This window comes from Megalops cyprinoides, chromosome 3 (assembly GCF_013368585.1).
Source record: "Megalops cyprinoides isolate fMegCyp1 chromosome 3, fMegCyp1.pri, whole genome shotgun sequence".
NCBI lineage: Eukaryota > Metazoa > Chordata > Actinopteri > Elopiformes > Megalopidae > Megalops > Megalops cyprinoides.
This window is the reverse complement of record NC_050585.1, coordinates 47140469-47159072: the sequence shown is the minus strand read 5'-3', so window position 1 is coordinate 47159072 and position 18604 is coordinate 47140469. Positions and strand designations below refer to the sequence as shown.

Below are 18604 nucleotides of genomic sequence, written 5' to 3'. Positions count from 1 at the left end.
AACATTAAGACGTTATGTCATAAGCCTGGTGGGAACCTGCTCTTGAACATGCTTGACTGGGTCTAGTTCTGATTTGTCAAAGTTCAGCTATTGTTCTGCTATTCTTTTCTCAGTGGTAAAAGCCATGTGATGCACCAGGGAAGCATGTGCTGATACTGAGCACTGATGCCACCCCGCATCATAGCTCACACAGAGAAGGGCATGTCTGCAATAACAGGAAGGCTCTGACCACCATTTCGAGTCACCCAAAAAAAATACTGCCAAAGCAGAAATGAATAATGCTGACATCCAGGTCCACACATTCTGATCTCAGATCGTTTATAATAAAATTAAACTCTGAGGCCTTTTTAAGTACATGATACATACATGTTGGCTGTCAAATTATATTCAATTAAAATTAAAATAACCTGCTTCAGGACCCCAAAGAACTTCAGTCTCTAAAGTGGTAAATATACTACAAACTTTGAACAAAACAAAAACTGAAGCCAAAACAAGCTCTGACATGTGAAAATTTAGTTTGGATCACCTTATTTACAGAATATTTCTACACAAGATGCAGCCAAATAAAAATACTGGAATCTCAAACTGTTCCTTCAAGAGAATTTTTAGGTGTGCATTTCAGGCTGGAGGAAGAGTTCAGTTCATGCATGCATATGCCTCTCTTACTTTGGACTTTAATGCATCATTTCTCCCTAAACACACAGCTTTGCATCCATTTGTGTCATTGGCTTGCATACTGCGCAAGAACAGTGGCACTGGGACAAAGATTAGGAGCACGCCTGTCACATGGTACTTGGTCCCATTCTGGTCCTTTTTTAGAGGAAGTGTCCTGAACTACACAGCAGCACGCACCACCTTCACATATACTCACTGCACATACAGCCATTTAGCATTGGTACAATCCAGTCATGCTTCTACACAGATCACCTTAGTTGGCTGCCAGTGATTATAATTAGTAATCTAGGCTACATGCCAATTACTCTGAATTATTCTCTTGAAAGAGAGATTTCAAACCAAGTCAGCAGATTATAGCTGGAGCAAGCATGCTGTCGCAATCACCCACAAGATCACGGTTCGGTTCCATGCTGCAGTGCACGTCTGACACAGACCAACTTCCTGGAAGATCTAGATGAGTCAGAACAAAATGCTCCCCCCCCCCCCTCACAATTTAAGACGAGCTGCGCCTGAGATAGGAACACCCACAAAAACGAAATCGCCTCATTTAAGCATATGACCACTACAAAAGAAAATTCCCCTCATATGCTGACTCAGGAGTCTGAACTTATTCCTTTTTTCTTTCTTCCATGCAGTAACACCCCCTAGAGGTGAGCTAAGGGTAGTGAACTTAAGACACCAATCAGGCAAAGACAGGCATGTGTACAAAAGAAAATCATTGTTTGCCAATTACATCTTTCCACTTGATCACGCTTCCATTTCATGACCTCTCACCCAGTTTTTTCCCCCAGCTTGGCTATTTACAATACAAAAATAAGACATTCCATTATAAACACGTCTTCACACTCACATAATACAGGGGATATACCCCCAAAAAACAAATATATGGTAGACTTTTCGTAAGGGGTGAGCAATTTAAAAGATCAAAATCAGTTTAAAAAGAGGATGTTTGCAACAGTCCTGTCTCATTCACTGCGTCCGGAAGGGCTACGAAACCGTTTAGAAATGGGCAGTGAGCTCGACCCCAGACAGCACTCGCTGAGGTCGGCTGCCATGTTGGACACAGACTGGATGAACGGGAGAAACGGTGAGGGGAGGGGGTGGGGGGGTGTCGCTTCAGTGCCTCTACATCTGTACAGCTGTGCACGCGCCCCGCCCCCCCCACCCACACCCTCGCTGCGGAGGGATTCAGTTCAGTCTCGGGGAGTTCAGTCATGTGACCTCACTCCGACTCTGCTTCCGCTTCCTTCTGCTTCTTTTTCTTCTTCTTCTTCTTGGCACTCTCGCCCGCCTGCGCAGAAGAGAAAACGGCCATGAATAAAAAAACCTTTTTTTTTTAACAAAAAACCTTTGGGGTAAGTCTGTCACAGATGGCTGAACATCAGGCTTCAATGCAACAGGAACACTGAGGGGAGGTGGGTGTTGCGGACACCAGCAGCCAGAATGAGAGGAAGCTCACGCTGGGCAATGCTGGAATCCCCGTCAATGTCGCAGACTGACTCCCTCTGAGGCCACATCAACAGGCAGGAAAGGGATAACTGTCTGCAGGCTGCCGAGCCACAAACTGGATTAGCTTCTGTCAGGCAGCTACTTCATGTCAATACCAGAATTCGTCCGAAGCTTTATACCTTCTAAAGATTATTTTTAATCTTTTCATTTGCAATGATGGGTTTAATTGCAATTGTACCCTTTAGTAGCAACTGAACCCTTGATTAACATCTGCATAGGGGTGTGCATTTGCACTCAACAGTGATTCACATACGCATATACATAGGCTGTGCATGTCAATCTTCATACAATGATGCTCTGTGTAATATTACATTAATGTTATTTAGCAGACACTTATCCAGAGCGACTTACATCAGTTAGTTTTTTTTTAACAATATTATCCATTTACATAGCTTGATATTTACTGACTGGGGAATCGAAATGGCAACCTTTTGGTTAAGAGTCTTACACCTTAACCAATATGCTACACTGCCACACATATTAGTATAGATCAGTGCTGGCACACCAACTGCGAACACTAATAATGCATTTATGAGCTTTTAGACTGCAGACAGCCATACTACAAAGGCCTTTAGCCTTGCAGCCCAGCTCACCTCTGGAGTCTCCTCTGCTGCAGGTTCCTCTGCGGCCGGCTGCTCCGCCGCCTCTTCAGAAAGCTTCTGCTTCTTCTCTTTCTTCTTTTTCTTCTTCTCCTTTTTGGCCTCCTCGGTCTTGGGGGTGTCGGGCACAGAAGCAGCAGGTGTGCCCACATCACTGTCACTATCGCTGGCTTCCCTCTTCCTCTGAAGACGACAAAGGCAAACATTCTTATCTGCCATCTATACTCGCATTGACAGGGTAAAAAACGCATATGCATATTAAACTAAAGGAAATGAAAAACTGGGGTGGATGCAGAATATGCATTATTTAGACGTGACAGTGGTGGTGTACAATTTGTAATTCCTGTGAATACAAGTTACAATCCCTTTTCTTTAAATGCAATGAGTCACGTGTAACCACTGCAGTACGGTGTATGAAATGAAAAATCACTTGGTTGTAAGGCTGAAGCGTGTTGTCATTTACACATTTCTGTCTCACTGACACTGAGCAACCTACAGTACTTGGTAATAAAGTGAGTTAAGGCAATCTACTCCTATCAGACTTTAAAGTTCACAGGTCGCCCCACAGTGTCTGCTTACCTTGCCAGCTGGTTCACTCTCTACAGCAGCAGCTTTCTTTGGTGTACTGAAATGACATATTGGTTTAGAGCGAAATTAATTTCCCGAAGGCTTTAACACTGCATTCACGGTGATGGACAATCTATAAATCCAAGTGACAGCATGCACTTTGCATGCCACTCTAAAAACGGGCAAAATGCCCACAATATCAGATTCTCAAAATGGGAATTAAATGTGCTCATCCACAACTAAAAGAATCATTCCCAAAGTGTCGTAAGCGCCACAAACATGGCTCCTTCAGCCAGCAACTCACCTGGCATATACACTGTTCAATCAGAGTTATTGTGAAACCCAGTAGTTGAAGTTAACAAGTGTGAACCAAAGTATTAGCAGTGTATAATGATGGATACAATGCTGACTTTTTTCTTCAAACATTATTCCCATTGGCTTTAAAGGGTAGCCCAATGCTAGCATGAGATGAAGAAAGATGTACGCAAAAAATCAGGGGCCCAGCATGCATGGACTACAATGTCTGAGCATCCACCTGAGATTTGTGAGTTTCTATCGCAGACTGACTCCCTCTAAGGTCACGCACACAGACAAAAAAGGGATAACTGTCTGCTGAGCTGTCACCGAGGCTGGCAACTTAACCAGTAACTGTGCGATGTATGCGAGAACACAGCCAATCTCCACAGAACACTTTTACAGCACTCTACTACGCTTGCACCCATTGGAAAGCCCTGCAATAGGGCTCCACACAAGGTAGCTCTAGCGCAACCTACCTGTAGTCCACATAGCTCGTCTTCCAGTCAGAGGGAGTGCTGCCGTTGGGCTTTCCGTGCTTGTCCAGTAGGCCCTTCTGAATCATCATTTTCTTCTGGCTGGCCTGAATACACACACACACACACATACAATATGGACTTAGCATGAAGGAGCAAAGTTACTTGAGGAGATACCTCCTAACCAGAGCCGCCCATCCTTCTTGAAGCCATCAGACAAGGGTGATAGATAGTTGGTCATCTTTGCACAAAAGTGCTAATGCAGATCTTTGTTCATCATGTGGCTGTCCAAAGCTGATTGACTGGCGAGTGATGTCTATGTTAACAGGCACTGCCAACACATCGAGCTACTTGTTCGAAAAAGAAAAAAAAGCAAGCAAGAAAGCTCCCAATACCTTTGGTCCCAGGCCCCACTTGCGAGGGTATGTGTCCCTTTCCATAATGACCCTCTTGATCTTGGCCACCACACCATGGTCACATGTGGAGATCACAGCCGTGGTCATCAGGGCAATTCCTGAGGGAACAAACAGATTCAGAGTTTGAGTCTAGATGCTTCCATTCTCTCCTTAATATTCTGCATTGAACAATCCTTCCCAAAGCCATCAGACATGGGTGATAGATAGCAGGTCATCTTTGCACAAAGTGCTAATGCAATCTATTTCAGATCATCAAGTGGCTTCCCCATGACAGCAGTATATAATATTATATATAAACATAAAAGAACTCAACTGTACCTAAACAAATTGCCTCTCCTTTGGTGGTAATGACAACAATCTCCTGGTTCAACTCAATGCCATCTTCATACCGTAGGACGCCAGGAAGCATGATCTTTGCACCATAGCAGATGGCATTCACCTGCAGGACAAGGAAAAAAATGAATTACCTATTCTGCAAGAATCATCCTGCAACCAAAATGTCTGCTCACAAAATAACTGACTTGCTTGCTCATAAGGATGCTGCCAAAATAATATCAGTATCTTAGATCTGCAGTTCAATACTGCAGCACTTTCTGCTTCTTGTGAAGAGCAGCAGACTTACGGCACTGTCCTTCATGACGATTCTCTTGTGGGACACCAGCAGCTTCTCCAAGGGGAAGATGACCCTCCTCAGATAGGTCTCATCCTTGTTGTGGTCATACTGCCACTGGGCATCCAATACGTCATGCATGGTGACCATATTGTCCTAGAACAAAGTGAAAACCCCAGTATATTTGAAAAGGGGGCTATGCAAACAAATGCTCTGAATAAATTGCTCAGGACTATTCCGACAAATGCCTTTAAATGAGAGAACTGAAGCTTGTTGGCTTGAGCCAAATGAAATGGCAAACACGACCACTTCAAAACAAACTGTGTACTTCAAGCCGATTTTCTGTACCAAAGTTAAATTACCAGGACTGGGGAAGTGCCCAGAACTGAACTCAACACTTTGGACAACACCAGGCTGAACAGGAATGGCGAGCATCAGGTGTGCGAAGATGACACAAGAGGTCACGACCCCTACCTTCTCACCCAGCACGCCCGACCGCACCCTCCTCAGCTCCTGCATCTGCCCTCCCACACCCAGCAGGAGCCCCAGGTGAACACAGAGCGTTCGGATGTAGGTTCCAGCCTCACAGCTGACCCAGAAAATCCCTGCAATGCACAAAAGCAGACGCCAGGCGCTTTCAGTCAGAGCCATCAGTAACCTACAGCACCATACATCACAACAGCAATCACTTTCACACTGACACTTATCGACAGGCTTGCCCAGATTCAATTTTCATTTTCTGCTTTGGCCATTAAACATGTTCAGCATCCATTTTGATGTTTATCGATTCTACCTTCATGACACCTCACAACCAGGCCCAAAAAAAAATGTGAAAATGGCCAAAGGAAAACAACTCTGCACCAAAAATACTGCAAGGAAATGCCCGAGTGAATATTTGACTGCAATCGGCCACAGAGACGACATGACCCCTCGTGCCTATCATTTGCTGATGATTACCTTCAGCTATATGAGCAATGACATCAATCTTCATACTACTTGCAAACTGAATACCTCAGCATTTTTTAGTTGAGAACTCTTTTCATATTCTCTAATGACACATACTGAATAAATTATCCATTTAATTTCCTTCCTGCCCCCCCAATCTGAATTTAGAAATTTTGTTTGGGTAAACACTGGTAACTACATTCCAGATGTCTCATTAGGAAGGCAAAAAGTAGCTGTAAAAGGCCTTCCTAGTTCCCAAGGTAATTAACGTGGGATCTACAGATTTAAACAAAAGCAGCAGAGTAACAGACATGCTCAATGTCTACACTCCCATGGTTCCATGCTGAAATGTTCCCTATATTCCTCAGAACACTCATTTATATTTTTTAATCAATAGAACGTCTGTCACTGGATATTGAATAAAGGACAGAAGATCCATGGCACTTGAGTGTATTCACAGCATTACTGAAGTGGAGCAGACAAGCAATATTACACCGGCAAAATTAATCAGATAAGACCTCTTACCTAGCCTCCTCTCTGGATCGTACTCGATAAGCTTGCTTTCATAGATGGTACGCACTCTTAGCTGCCTCTTTACAGCTGCGATCAGAGGGGGTCGCTGGAACAAGGCGCCTGTGAGGGTTTCAAGAGCCTGGAGGCAGAGGCGCGCGCACACACACACACACACACACACACACACCCCAATCAGACAGATGTCCCAGACCAACTAACACCTGCTCGGTTCTTTACACGTATGTGTTCAGGAGGTTATGCTCATCTTTGCCATTGCTAGGCCCTACAGTCCAGCTCCTGGCCCCGACACAAACCCCCCCAGCAGAACACCGAGGCAGCTGCTTGGAGCCAGGCAGCTGGGGCACTGAAGTCTAGAACAGGCAACAGTGCTACAAAGAGGGCCGGCAACAGTCAGAGAATGGATAAACAGGTTCATCATGTCACATACTGGTCATCAACAACCTCCCATGACAAGTCACTTGTAAGTCAAAAACAGTATTTTTATATCATTATTTTTACAGTAATAGCTTTTTCACTCGTTCCTTTTCCACATCAAATAGATATGTGTCTCCTGAGACGCTAAGTGACATTAATTCCACATTGCATGCATTATAAAAACAGCAAAATGATGAATGCTGGCAGGACAGGAAAATGGCACTTACCCTTGCCAGCTGGTGCTCGTTCTCAAGAGCATTGTGCAGCCGAACAATTCCCACATACTCTTTGCCTGGAGGAGACAGAAGAGTAGCAAGGAGAGGCCGCGTTTACTGTGTGCGTCACCGCAGAGAGTGGATTTCAGGGAGTCGGGGGGGGGGGGGGGGGGGGGGGTGACTGAGGACCGAGGACTCACCTGCACTCTGCTGGGACTTGACCAGACGCGTGGCCCTGTCCACACAGACGATGAGGCAGCCCGTCACCTTGGGGTCAAGCGTGCCACTGTGGCCTGTCTTCTCCACCCGTAGAATGCGCCTGATCCAGGCCACCACCTCGTGGGAGGACGGATTGGCAGGTTTGTCCAGGTTAATGAAGCCCGACCTAAAGAGTACAGACAGGGGAAGGGGATAGGGTATGGCCTTTAAAACCACATACTGTACACACAAATATTTTAAAGGACTGGGTTGGTCTTCTTGAAGCCATCAGACAAGGGTGATAGATAGCTGGTCATCTTTGCACAAAAGTGCTAATGCAGATCTGTGTTCATCATGTGGCTGTCCCAACGCTGGCAGACTATTGACTGACATCTATTAAGCACCGCCGACACATCAAGCTACTTGTTCCAAAAGCTCAACTTACCTGACATAGTCCTGAATATTCCTCTTCAATGGATTGCACCCACTTGGCAGAGGTGTGTAATGAGCTGTTCGGATGTTGAGCTTGTCAAAGTTCTGTTGAGCAAGAAATCAAGATTACATCAATGGAGACAACAGTTTACAACCAACTGGGTTCCAGAAGATGCATTTACATTTACAACAGAATTTACATACAACAGACTTCTCCCTTTACAATAGAGGCAGTTTAATACTGCCATCTGCAAGACAGTCAAACGTAGTACTGAAACTATGTGATCAGGGGTTTACGCTCGTCTTTGCTATCGCCAGGCCCTCACACCCCTCCGCGGCTCTCCTGCCTTCAGCAGCTGTGTCTCCAGTAAAACACTACAGCACAGCGTGGAGACAGGCAGCCGACACAGTCGAGTCTAGAACAGACGCGACCGCTGCAGAGAGGGCGGGCCAGCAGCGCTCAGAGAATGGATAAACACCTTCATCATCTCACATGTAGCTCCCTCTAAAGGTGGGGGGCAAGCACACCAAAACCATGGCACAGCCATGGGTTAAACTTACCTTCAGCAACAAAGGCCACTGCGATGTGTCCAAGGAGGCGATCTTGGACTCTGGCTTGATGAGGAAATCGCCAGTCTCCTGAATGTCCTGCAATAATGAAGTTTAAAACACCCTGTCACTTTAAAAACTGCATACAATCAATTTGCAAGTCCACAAATAGTTTAACAGGTCTTAATTTCTTCTAAACAAAATCATTACCTACACTATTCTAGAAACAAAAGTTGATCAATGCAGTATGCCAAATCCTCCACTGGAGTTTAAGTAATAAATGAGCTCACCCCAAGTTCTTCATCAGTAATTTTCTTTTCCTTCTTCTTCTTATGCTTCTTCACTGAGGCAACTGAGGGAGAAAGAGCAAAGAGGCAATTAGCTACGGCTACCACGTTGCCATGAGCAACTGTTCCAACTTAAATAAGTGATGGGCAATACAAAGAGGTCTTCTCTGCACTGAGCGCCAAAGTTAACGCAATTTAGCTCACATCCGGCCACTGTCAAACATCTAAGGGTAAAATATTGCAATGAGAGAAATACAATGGCGGCAGTATGGAGCAGCGGCTATGGGAAATGGCTTGTAACCAGAAGGTTGCTCGTTCCCATCCCAGGTAATACCGCCGTTGTTCCCTTGATCAAGGTGCTTAACAAGACTTTCTTCTAAGGTCGCCTGCAATAAATAGTCTGAAAACCAATAAATAGCTAGTAGATAAATCGGCGATTATAATATTACCGCAACTAACAGACAGCTAATGTATGCCCTTAATATTTTCATTTTAATGTTCTACCTAGCACTTAAAGAATGTTTATGTTGTTAGTAAAAAAACTAGTAAACGTGTGGTTGGTTCAGTTTGTACTAGACTAGCTGGCTACAACCACGTGGCAAATTCTGCAAGCACGTGGTGACTCGGGTCAGCTTGCAGGAGCAGCGAACTACACACAAGACTCACTAGCTATATTTTATGAAGTGGTTTAAGTTGTCATTCACACATTCCTAACAGGAAATGCTTTCGAATCTGACCACTATTTTTCCATGAACCTGCTAGCTAGCTACCTGTCCTTGCACATTTAACTTAGACTGCTAGACTAGCTAGCTACCTATGCTCACACATTCAGCTAGCTGGCTTATCAACTAGTGAGTACATTTATACAACACGCTAGCTAATTTAATTACATTCTTGGTATGAGAAAACACTGCTCGACTGTCGTAGCCAAAAATAATTAGCTGGCTACTAATGAAAAGGAAACGAAAAACAAGATTGACTTCAGTTAGCTTAGCAGATTTAGCTGCATAAACAGACAATATCCTCGCTAGCTAATTATAAGCAAATACACCAGAGATACAATTTAAATATAACTAGTTATAGTAGCTGAGCGGTTTGCTAGCTAGCTAAATACAGCGTTATTAGCCGTTTTTTTTCCTCACGCTTGCCGGTAGTGTGCCGGGTCATGCACGGCCAGCTAGCCACACTGTCACACTATTCTGCAATGAGAAAGCTAGCCAGCTCCCTACGCATGTTGAAGAACATCACATACATTCATGAAAACTCTCATGCATATGACGTTAGATAGCTCTTTGAGTTAACGTTAAACGCTGCTACTTGGATGTAAATAAAAACGCCTGCTTGAAATGCCACAACTATCTGATTAAAAAGCAAAAGAATTCCACACTTACTCTCTCCGTCCGCCATCTTCACGTTTCGACTTTAGAAAGGGGCACACGTGTGGCTTTCTGCGCATGTCTTCTTCAAGACCGCCTGAAACTAACAAAATACCGCGATAACTTGTAAACGAGAATAAGAAATTAACGTGCACTACCGCTTTAAAACAGTGGGTGCGCTGTGGTCAAACCGGTGTGTCTTGGGCGTACTGTTTGTACTATTTCTACGCAGCTGGTGCCCTGGGTACATTCTGAACATTACATTGAGGTTGCCAAACAGAGGCTCTTATATAAAGTGTTTTACTTGACTCATCATTTTTATATGTTGCCTATTCTTAAAGCTGGACGTTCAGGTTCAGTATTTTGCCAAGCGTACAACAGCAATGTCCCACCAAGTGATGGATCCAGCTGTCAGACTACAAGCTGTTATCCTTACCACTATACCACAGACACACATACATGCATAATACATAATATATGCATTATATATTTACACTATGCATTGTATTATTATTATACTTATTATTATTATTATTATTAGTAGTAGTAGTAGTAGTACGCACTTACCCAAAATCAGACAAAACTTTATCCAAACTCTAGACCTATTGCTGATAAAAAACCAAAGCATCCAAGGATTAGTTTTAGTCTTTTGCCCATATTGGCTGAGTAAACAATTAACATCATAGACAGACAGGGCATTGCTCATGAGCTCACCATGTTTCCTCCTAACTTTAACATCACTTCCATTGAAATAACATAATATGCAGCCATAGTCTCTCATGGCTCAGGGATCATCTCCAAGTTGCAACCATTATGTAGAGATATAAGTAGAGGGGTTGCCTTTCTTACCAGCCACCTGTCAGGCCTGACAACATATAAGGCTGTCGATGTGAAAGTAATACATATACAGCAACCTGATGGCCCCTGACAAGTCTTGGATAGTGAATTTTCTGGATGAACTACCATTCCACTGAGAATCAGGGGTAACACAGGCGAATGCATGCTCCCCTGCGTCCTTTAGTAGGTTGTACGGGAGGAATAAAAACACTCCCCAGAACAGTAGGTGGCGATGAAAAAGCATTTGCTGAAATCCGCACAACCCAAGGAAAATAAAGATTTCCCAATCTATACACTAAGCAAACACTAGATACACTGGCAATAGCGGGCAAAGTGGTGCAGAGGACCTCTTGTTCAACAGAGCTCAAATAGCGGTGATCCTGTTTATATTTCTAAGTATCTGTACATCCGGCTTGTGTATTTATCAATTTTTTAAGTAGTTCAGAGCTGCTTCAGTTCAGTGCTGAAAGCTCTGTCTATATGTTGGTACTAAAATGTTTACTCGAAGCTCCAATGGTTCTCAAATCACTCCCGTCTTGCTCTCTGACAGATTCAGTAATCGAAGGCTCTTTGTGAATGGCTGATTAAGATTCTACATGAAGAATCAAACTACATTATGTCTATTCATTCACAACCAACTGGAAAGGAAGACTGTGTTTTCTCTGAGCCAAATATCAGATCACCTTTGGTTTGCAGTCTGTTCTGTAGAAGGGTGGCCTGACGCGGAGCTGGTAAGTGAAAACACAGAAGCCCCTTTCATATTTCATGCTGCAAACACATAATCCTCCTCAGCTCAACCCTGCAGGCAGCTACAGAGGAACAGCTGTGGGTGGGTTTTAGGCTTTTAAGTCGTATCTCCAGAGAAGTTTCTAGGAGAGAAAAAAAATACATCTATGAGTCTCAGTGATTCACTGAAAATCTGGAAACAGCAGAAATAATGTCATTAACGTGTGCAGGACCATGGCTGGAAGAGTGGTTTGAATAACTGTAATTTGCATCAAACATGCAGAACATAAGGTGTAAATACTCTCATATGTCTTTTCTGTTGTATTCACATTTTCAAGAGAAACGACATGGCTGGCATGGCTGGCAGAAGCTGTAGCTGTATCATATTGTAGCGCCTGGGTTTAACATTTCAGAAATGAATCTAAGTCAATGGGTGTAAAATAAGAAGCACAGCTGTTTCAGGCCATGTAATAATATTGATTTTATGTAATTGGGAAGTTTACATGCATGTGTGTAGTATGTGTTATAGCATTATAGCATTATATTTGGAATGATATAGACCTTAAGTTTTACGTATTGCTTTCCACTTGCATGTAAATCTAGGTAAACATTTGTGATCTAAGAACAAAGCACTGACATTTGTTCATGTGTGGTTAGTGGGGTTGTGTTTATGCAACCTTTCATGCCATTTCACTAGATGCAGTGTGGAAGTCACTCTGGAATGATCCAGACTTCATTGCAACCAGACTTATTTAAAAATGCAGAAACCACACAAGAGAAAATTTCACTCACTTCAATGTTGCCAGAAACAGTCAAAAATGATCCTCTCATGGGGACCAGTCTCTTTGAATTTTGTCATGCCTGATTGTTAGGCAGCCCAGACTGTGCAGTGAAAAATGTGAGCCAATCAAATGGCAGATCTAGCTGAAAAGCTATAAATCCTACACTTTCTGTCAAAATGAGATGAAAAAAGTATTTTAACAATATCTGGGAGGATGCACTGTATCTGCATCTGTATTTATAAATCAGTTTTATTAACCATGTGTTAATGCAACTGGTCATAAGGTCATGAGACATATTACCAGCAACCTTTTTAGAGACAACTATTTTCTGCTCACTGGAGGTGTTTCTTGTGTGTGTTCAGTATTAAGATACTGTTTTCCTATTTCCTTTTTCCTATACACCATCATTGCACTTGACTCTGTGCTCAAAGCTAATTTTGGTGCCCATACTGTAGGTCACATATGGTCCATTATTCCAGCGTGAGGCATTCTGAGGCAATGATGAATTCCTTCCTTAAATTACTCAGACCTCTCCACTTCCTACAAAGAGCCATGGTGGTAAAAGATATAAATGTAAATTCTGCATGCCACACCTGGCGATGTATGCTAGATAGCATACATCGCCAGGTATATACACTTTCACATACAAAATAGCTTCAACATTATGAATATTAACTCTGTGTGCTGAAATCAGTGTGTAACTGTGAAAGTACAATTACAATCAAACCACAATTTTGTCCATTTTGAAGAGACACAACCAGCAGCTGGGTATAAACTTGGTAATACATTAAAGGGGAAAGACAAGGATCGCATTCATTACTTTTTCTTATCAGACACTGTCAGAATCATTTCTTTGCTGGGTCAGCTTTATACCTTTCCTTGGCCAAGGTATTTTTATTGTGGGGTATCGGTAGTGCTGCACACAGCTACATAAATACATGTACATATCTGCATAAATATCTAATGTTATCTGTGACAACTCCTATCATGGTGAAGGGAAGAAGCCTAGAGCCTGTTTTCAGGAAAGGTGGTTATTCAGGGTCACAAAAACTTCAATCAAGGAGTATCAGGAGATAAGAATCTGATAACTAGTGATTGTGTAACTCAACACATATGCTTGAAAATAAGAGTCAAAGAGATAAGAGTCAAAAATTAATCTGAGCGCCTTGCTCCACTGAGTGCTTCATTGTCATAGAAGGCATGTTTATCTGAAAGCTTGTATTCTTTGAGTCCATTTACAGATTACACGTGTGTGGCAGAGCACGCCAACTTCTTGAATGAATTATGACACCCAAGTATCTTCCCCAGCAAGACATGCCACCACTTCCAAGAAGAGACACAAATACATAGAAAAGGAGGGATACAAAACCAGGTGGCTACAGTTTTTTGGGTGAACGAACCTCTGACATAGGCAGTCTTTTTAACAAAGAATTTATCATCTTTCATCATAGATGGAATCTTATCTCAAAGGCAGTGAGCAGTTTGCTTCTTTTGCATGCAGTGAGAAACCCTCATGGTGAGCCCAGAAAGACAGAGATTCAATTTCACTTCTAACCTCTCTCATTTTGTTTGGACAGTCTCATGGAGATGAGCCCTCTGAGGTTTTTCTCTGCTCTATTGCAATGCTGTGGAGTAGAGCTTAACCTCTTGCTGTTCCTGAAAACCTAAATCAAATTCTTGTCCACAAACAAAAATGAAAGAGACAGGGAATGCTGAATTACTTAAAATGTCATTTAAGGATGCCTTAAGTTGTCATTAGTAGCTGTGGTACATTATTCAACAGGTAAGTATTGGAGAAAATCTCTATAGATTTGACGAGACTTGAGGCAATCTAAAGGCAGGTAACTACAGATATTTTGATTGAACTGACCATCTGAAGCATCTCATATATGACATGCAGACACAACATGAATAACTTGCAAATATCAGAAATGAATAAGAAAGTATATTTTTAAGAGAAATAGGGATTAATTAAACAATATGTGCTGAAATAGTTCATTTCCAGATAAAATAATGATAATACAATCATCTTTAAATTTTAATAAGGAATGTGAAGATCTGACATATCTTATGATAGGGCCAAAGATACATGTTGGTCTACAATGATTGCTGTATGCCTTGAAATGTATATTTCATCAAGTTCATCAATGTGTCAAATTTCTGACATAACCATTTTCCCCAAAGGCAGACTATGGAAATGTTTGCTAAATTGGCTGATGATATTACTGACAGATTTCATATAAAAATGCCTTTTATAATCACTCGAGACATCACTTCATCCAGTCATTGTGGTATTTAATGCTTTTCAGTTCTGAAACATGAGACATGATTACTGCTGTGTTTGACATTCGGAAAATGCACATTTTAAAATCAGTTTTCTCCGTAGAAATACAAAATAAAAAAAATAAAAAAACATGGGAGTGTTATGTTTTCCTGCATGATTGCCCTCAGGAAGAACTACAATATGCAGGACAGGTATACAGGAAGAAAGTGCCTTGTAGTGCTTGCGATATACTGGAAAAATAACCTCACAACTGTGTGATGCCAAAGGCAGGACCAACAGTTTACAGGTGACTCCTATGTGTACATATCCATAGCTTTCAGGCAACAGTCATGGTCATCCTCCACGCCTCCTTGTGCGTAAGGCACGATAAAGTCAAGATTTAGTCCCAAAGTACCATTGTACAAAAATGTACGTCTTTCAAACGTTACAAATTCAAATTCATGAAAAGCAGCTCATCACTTTATCGACATGACTCTGCCATCAGCTCTATAGCTTAGTCAACACATTGATTAAAACTGTAGCATTTTTTTCCTGCATCTTTCACATGACAGCATTTTGCTTCCATACAGTATTTCATGGACAGCAGACAGTTAACATGAGACAGGTTCACGTCAGCAACAGGAAAACGAGTGTACAGATTTGGGCCCAATAAATGCAAGTCAAACAACTCATAATTGAGGCACAATACCGCCAATACCTTTTTCCTACAAGTCTTAATTTGTGAGCAGTTTACAGAACTGCTGTAATGTGCTGACTACACTGCCTCCATCTAAAAGCACAGCACTACTCCCCTAGTTGCGTGACACTGTCTGTTTCAGATGTGGTATTCACTTAAGGAGACTGTACATCTTATGTCGGAAAAGAGCAATTTCGCTGTTGTCCTACTTGATTTAGAAAATGATGCTTCGCAGGAAGCAAGTTAAGACTGTACTACAAAAAAGCATATTACATTCCCTACGGCATTTGTCTTCACAAAATTTTAAAAAGACCATGTAATGGTATACAGTTATTTCTCCATGATGGATTTGGGGGGAGAGGGGTGTATGCTGGTGTATGTCGGGTGAGGCTTCGCTTTGATTGGAGAGTGCTTTGGTGTGGTTAGAAGCCCTGTGCCGACCCTGCCGATCTCAGGCCTGCAGCCCAAGAGAGCGGGCCGTGTTCAGAACATCATCTCGGGTCAGGTAGCACCCGCACAGCTGACGGAGGCCTGTGAAGGATTCTCGGCCGTGCAGGACCCGCCAGTTGTCAATGAAGAGAACCTACAGAAAAAGAGAGAGAGAGAGAGAGAGGGAGAGAGAGAGGGGGGGGGGGTGGACAGGCACAGTCAGATGTAATTTTCCACAGCGGTCTTCTTTAAAGCAAAGACCGTGAGATGAAATATTTCAGTTCTTTGAGCTACAGGCAAATGCATTTGCTCACAGCATAAAGTCTATCAATAAGGTGGAAACAATCCATTTGTAAGCAAAAGGTTAAATGTAGTTACCATTATAAACACAGTACAGTGTGTTTAGAACTCTCACAGCAAGATGCATGCACCCCCCAGGAAGGAATAATATGGGCACCCTTCTGCTTTAGGATGTATAGTGCAGGGGTCATGCTATGACCACATCTGGCCCAGAATTAATTTTTAGAGTTCTGGTTATGTTTTCTTCCGACTCTCATCGCTTTGCTCTCGTTGACTTTATGTTACAGTTACGGCATGAAGACGGATCCTTGGCTTACACGGCCGACACGACACAGTACCTTTCCTGGCTTGAGCTTGACCCAGAGCTCGTTCTCGGGCCTTCTCAGTTCTGTGGTCAGGTGTCGGTGAGCCACATACCAGCGCTGGACCACTTCATGGGGGACCGTGTTGATCACAGCACGGTCATAGTTGTTGTACCTGTGAGAGAGGCATCAAAACAGAATCACTTATAACCATATCCTGAATGTGGCAAAAAAAAAGCAATAGGGTCAATGCTATGATTTCCAGTGTGACCAACCAGTGCAGTGCTCTGGCACCGGGGAACTTTGATCATAAATCAGAGCTAACTAGAGTTACAGCATTTGCAGCAACAGCAGTCAGAGCGCTACAGTTTTGACTCCTTTGTGGAGAATGCTTGAATTTGGTGCAACTCACGTGGGTGGAATTTTAAATTATCATGATTACTAACACTGGTCTCAGAAGCCAGACTAAGATTCAACTGATTGACATTTTCAAGCATGCGCACACATGCACACATGCACATACGTGCACATACACACACAGGAATACAAAACCCTTCTGGAGGAAACAGGGCACCCCCTACCGAATCATGTACACCTCATTGTTCCAGGGGTAGACATTAAGCACGGGGCCGATCCCGATCATGTGGTTGCAGTGGTCGCTCATGTTCTCAATGTACTCGTGCTTGATGGGCACCCGGGCCAGAAGCTCAAAGTTGTCCGGCGTCTGCTGGAGCACCTTGTCTGCGGCATAGAAGCCATCCACAAGCAGCGTCCTCCCACCTGTACCTTCATGTCTGAGGCAGTGGAACACCTGGATCCTGGGGCCAGAAACAGTCCCCGTTACAGAAAATGCCTCACACACAAAAGAGCTCTGCATAAACTGGATGATTGTCAGGAAGGCTGTTGAACCTGCTCTATAGGTTTCTTGAACAAAACATACCACCAGTTTGGTCATGTCTCTACTGGCGGTGTCGAGTTGAAGGATTTTTTTTCCACTTTTGGAGACTTAATGAAATTACTTAGGCAGGTGAGCCTTTAGTTAAACAAGTACATTTAATTCCAAACCCATAACCAGACTCTTTTAGTGAGGGTGTCTCTCTGGCACTGAGATTTCACACTGTGAGTTTCAGAGGAGGAAAAGCAGCTAGGTCATGGCAGTTCACTTGAATGCTAGACCAGAGAAAAAAAATAGTCTGTCTTTATACAGCTTTTTTTCTTCCCTGAATAAAAAAACCCAAATACTTCTTAATCCCATGCCAAGTTAGGAAAAACAAGATTAACATTGCATTTACTTTAAGCAAACTCAGAATGACATGTTCCACTGTGACACTGACACATGACGTTGGCTCACTGTGTGGGAAAATACAACTGAACAATAAACAGGCACTTTAAAGGAAAGTTGCTTGTGTGTTGTGAATACCAGGTTTGGATAAACAAGGTTGATACATACACTATATCACAAACCACAACATATGTATGAACATAAAGAAGGACATGGTGAAGCTATATTACAGAGCAGTGACTGGGGTATTAGCAGCCTATCTGTGGAGAGGGCAGGTGCATTTTCAATAAAAAGAGGAAGAAACTAATGTAGTGGCACAGCATACTAATTTAGTTTGAACAAGGGATGGAGCTGTCTCTGTCAGACACAATATGATCTCATGTGATAAAACTGAGCTAGAAATATTCCATCAAGGTGTAATACTTTGTATCTGTATGGAAGAAAAAACTATATAATTCAACATTGGCATTTAGTCATTTAGTAGACACCCTTATGCAGAGTGACATTCAAAGTAAGAGTACAAAGTGCATCTAATAAAACCACGGTAACAATGGTTTCATACAGGCTACAGCCAACCACATCTGAACATGCATCACTACCTAACACTGTGCTGTGGTAATTACTGCTGGCGTAAACACATATGCTACAATAAATTCAAAATTGAAGCACAGTAACTTCACCTGAAATGCAACCATAAAGAATCGAAGCTCAATGAAAAGCACTACTTGAACTCAAAACAGAAACAAAGATTCTGTGTGGAATGAATTCTCAAAGTCTGACTACACAAGCCACTACTGACAGAGGAATAGCAATGAGATCTATGGGGTTCAACACGCCACATCTGAAGAGAGGTAGGTGGTGAGCTACAGGTACATGTGTGAACTCAGTAC

At 42.7% G+C, this 18604-nt stretch overlaps 2 protein-coding genes and 5 non-coding genes across 8 annotated transcripts in view; all 7 read right to left on the bottom strand.

Annotated features, from left to right (window-relative positions):
- Positions 1 to 376: 376 nt before the first annotated feature.
- Positions 377 to 10184, bottom strand: dkc1 (dyskeratosis congenita 1, dyskerin). The gene is made up of 15 exons (XM_036524224.1): positions 10112 to 10184; positions 8724 to 8785; positions 8446 to 8532; positions 7898 to 7989; positions 7455 to 7639; positions 7267 to 7331; positions 6617 to 6743; positions 5621 to 5751; positions 5159 to 5302; positions 4855 to 4975; positions 4516 to 4634; positions 4124 to 4227; positions 3363 to 3408; positions 2778 to 2966; positions 377 to 1966 (listed from the first exon to the last, which is right to left on the bottom strand). Exons 1-15 carry the CDS (start codon positions 10125 to 10127, stop codon positions 1898 to 1900), a joined length of 1557 nt encoding a protein of 518 aa, XP_036380117.1. The 5' UTR covers positions 10128 to 10184; the 3' UTR covers positions 377 to 1897.
- Positions 4328 to 4405, bottom strand: LOC118775814. Its single transcript, XR_005004878.1, has one exon. It is a non-coding gene; the product is annotated as a small nucleolar RNA SNORD83 (small nucleolar RNA).
- Positions 4718 to 4797, bottom strand: LOC118775812. The gene has a single exon (XR_005004876.1). It is a non-coding gene; the product is annotated as a small nucleolar RNA SNORD83 (small nucleolar RNA).
- On the bottom strand, positions 5415 to 5551 carry LOC118775826. The gene has a single exon (XR_005004890.1). It is a non-coding gene; the product is annotated as a small nucleolar RNA SNORA36 family (small nucleolar RNA).
- On the bottom strand, positions 7736 to 7813 carry LOC118775813. Its single transcript, XR_005004877.1, has one exon. It is a non-coding gene; the product is annotated as a small nucleolar RNA SNORD83 (small nucleolar RNA).
- LOC118775785 lies at positions 8166 to 8377 on the bottom strand. Its single transcript, XR_005004851.1, has one exon. It is a non-coding gene; the product is annotated as a small nucleolar RNA SNORD17 (small nucleolar RNA).
- Positions 10185 to 15167: 4983 nt separating the features above from the next.
- tmlhe (trimethyllysine hydroxylase, epsilon) overlaps positions 15168 to 18604 on the bottom strand; it is a 9880-nt gene continuing 6443 nt past the window's right edge. For both annotated transcript variants that reach the window (XM_036524571.1, XM_036524570.1), the window contains exons 6-8: positions 17014 to 17250; positions 16469 to 16607; positions 15168 to 15984 (exon numbers count right to left, since the gene is read on the bottom strand). In XM_036524571.1, the coding sequence (XP_036380464.1) occupies positions 15853 to 15984; positions 16469 to 16607; positions 17014 to 17250 (508 nt within the window). In that variant the 3' untranslated portion in view covers positions 15168 to 15852. The remainder of the gene's footprint in view (positions 15985 to 16468; positions 16608 to 17013; positions 17251 to 18604) is intronic.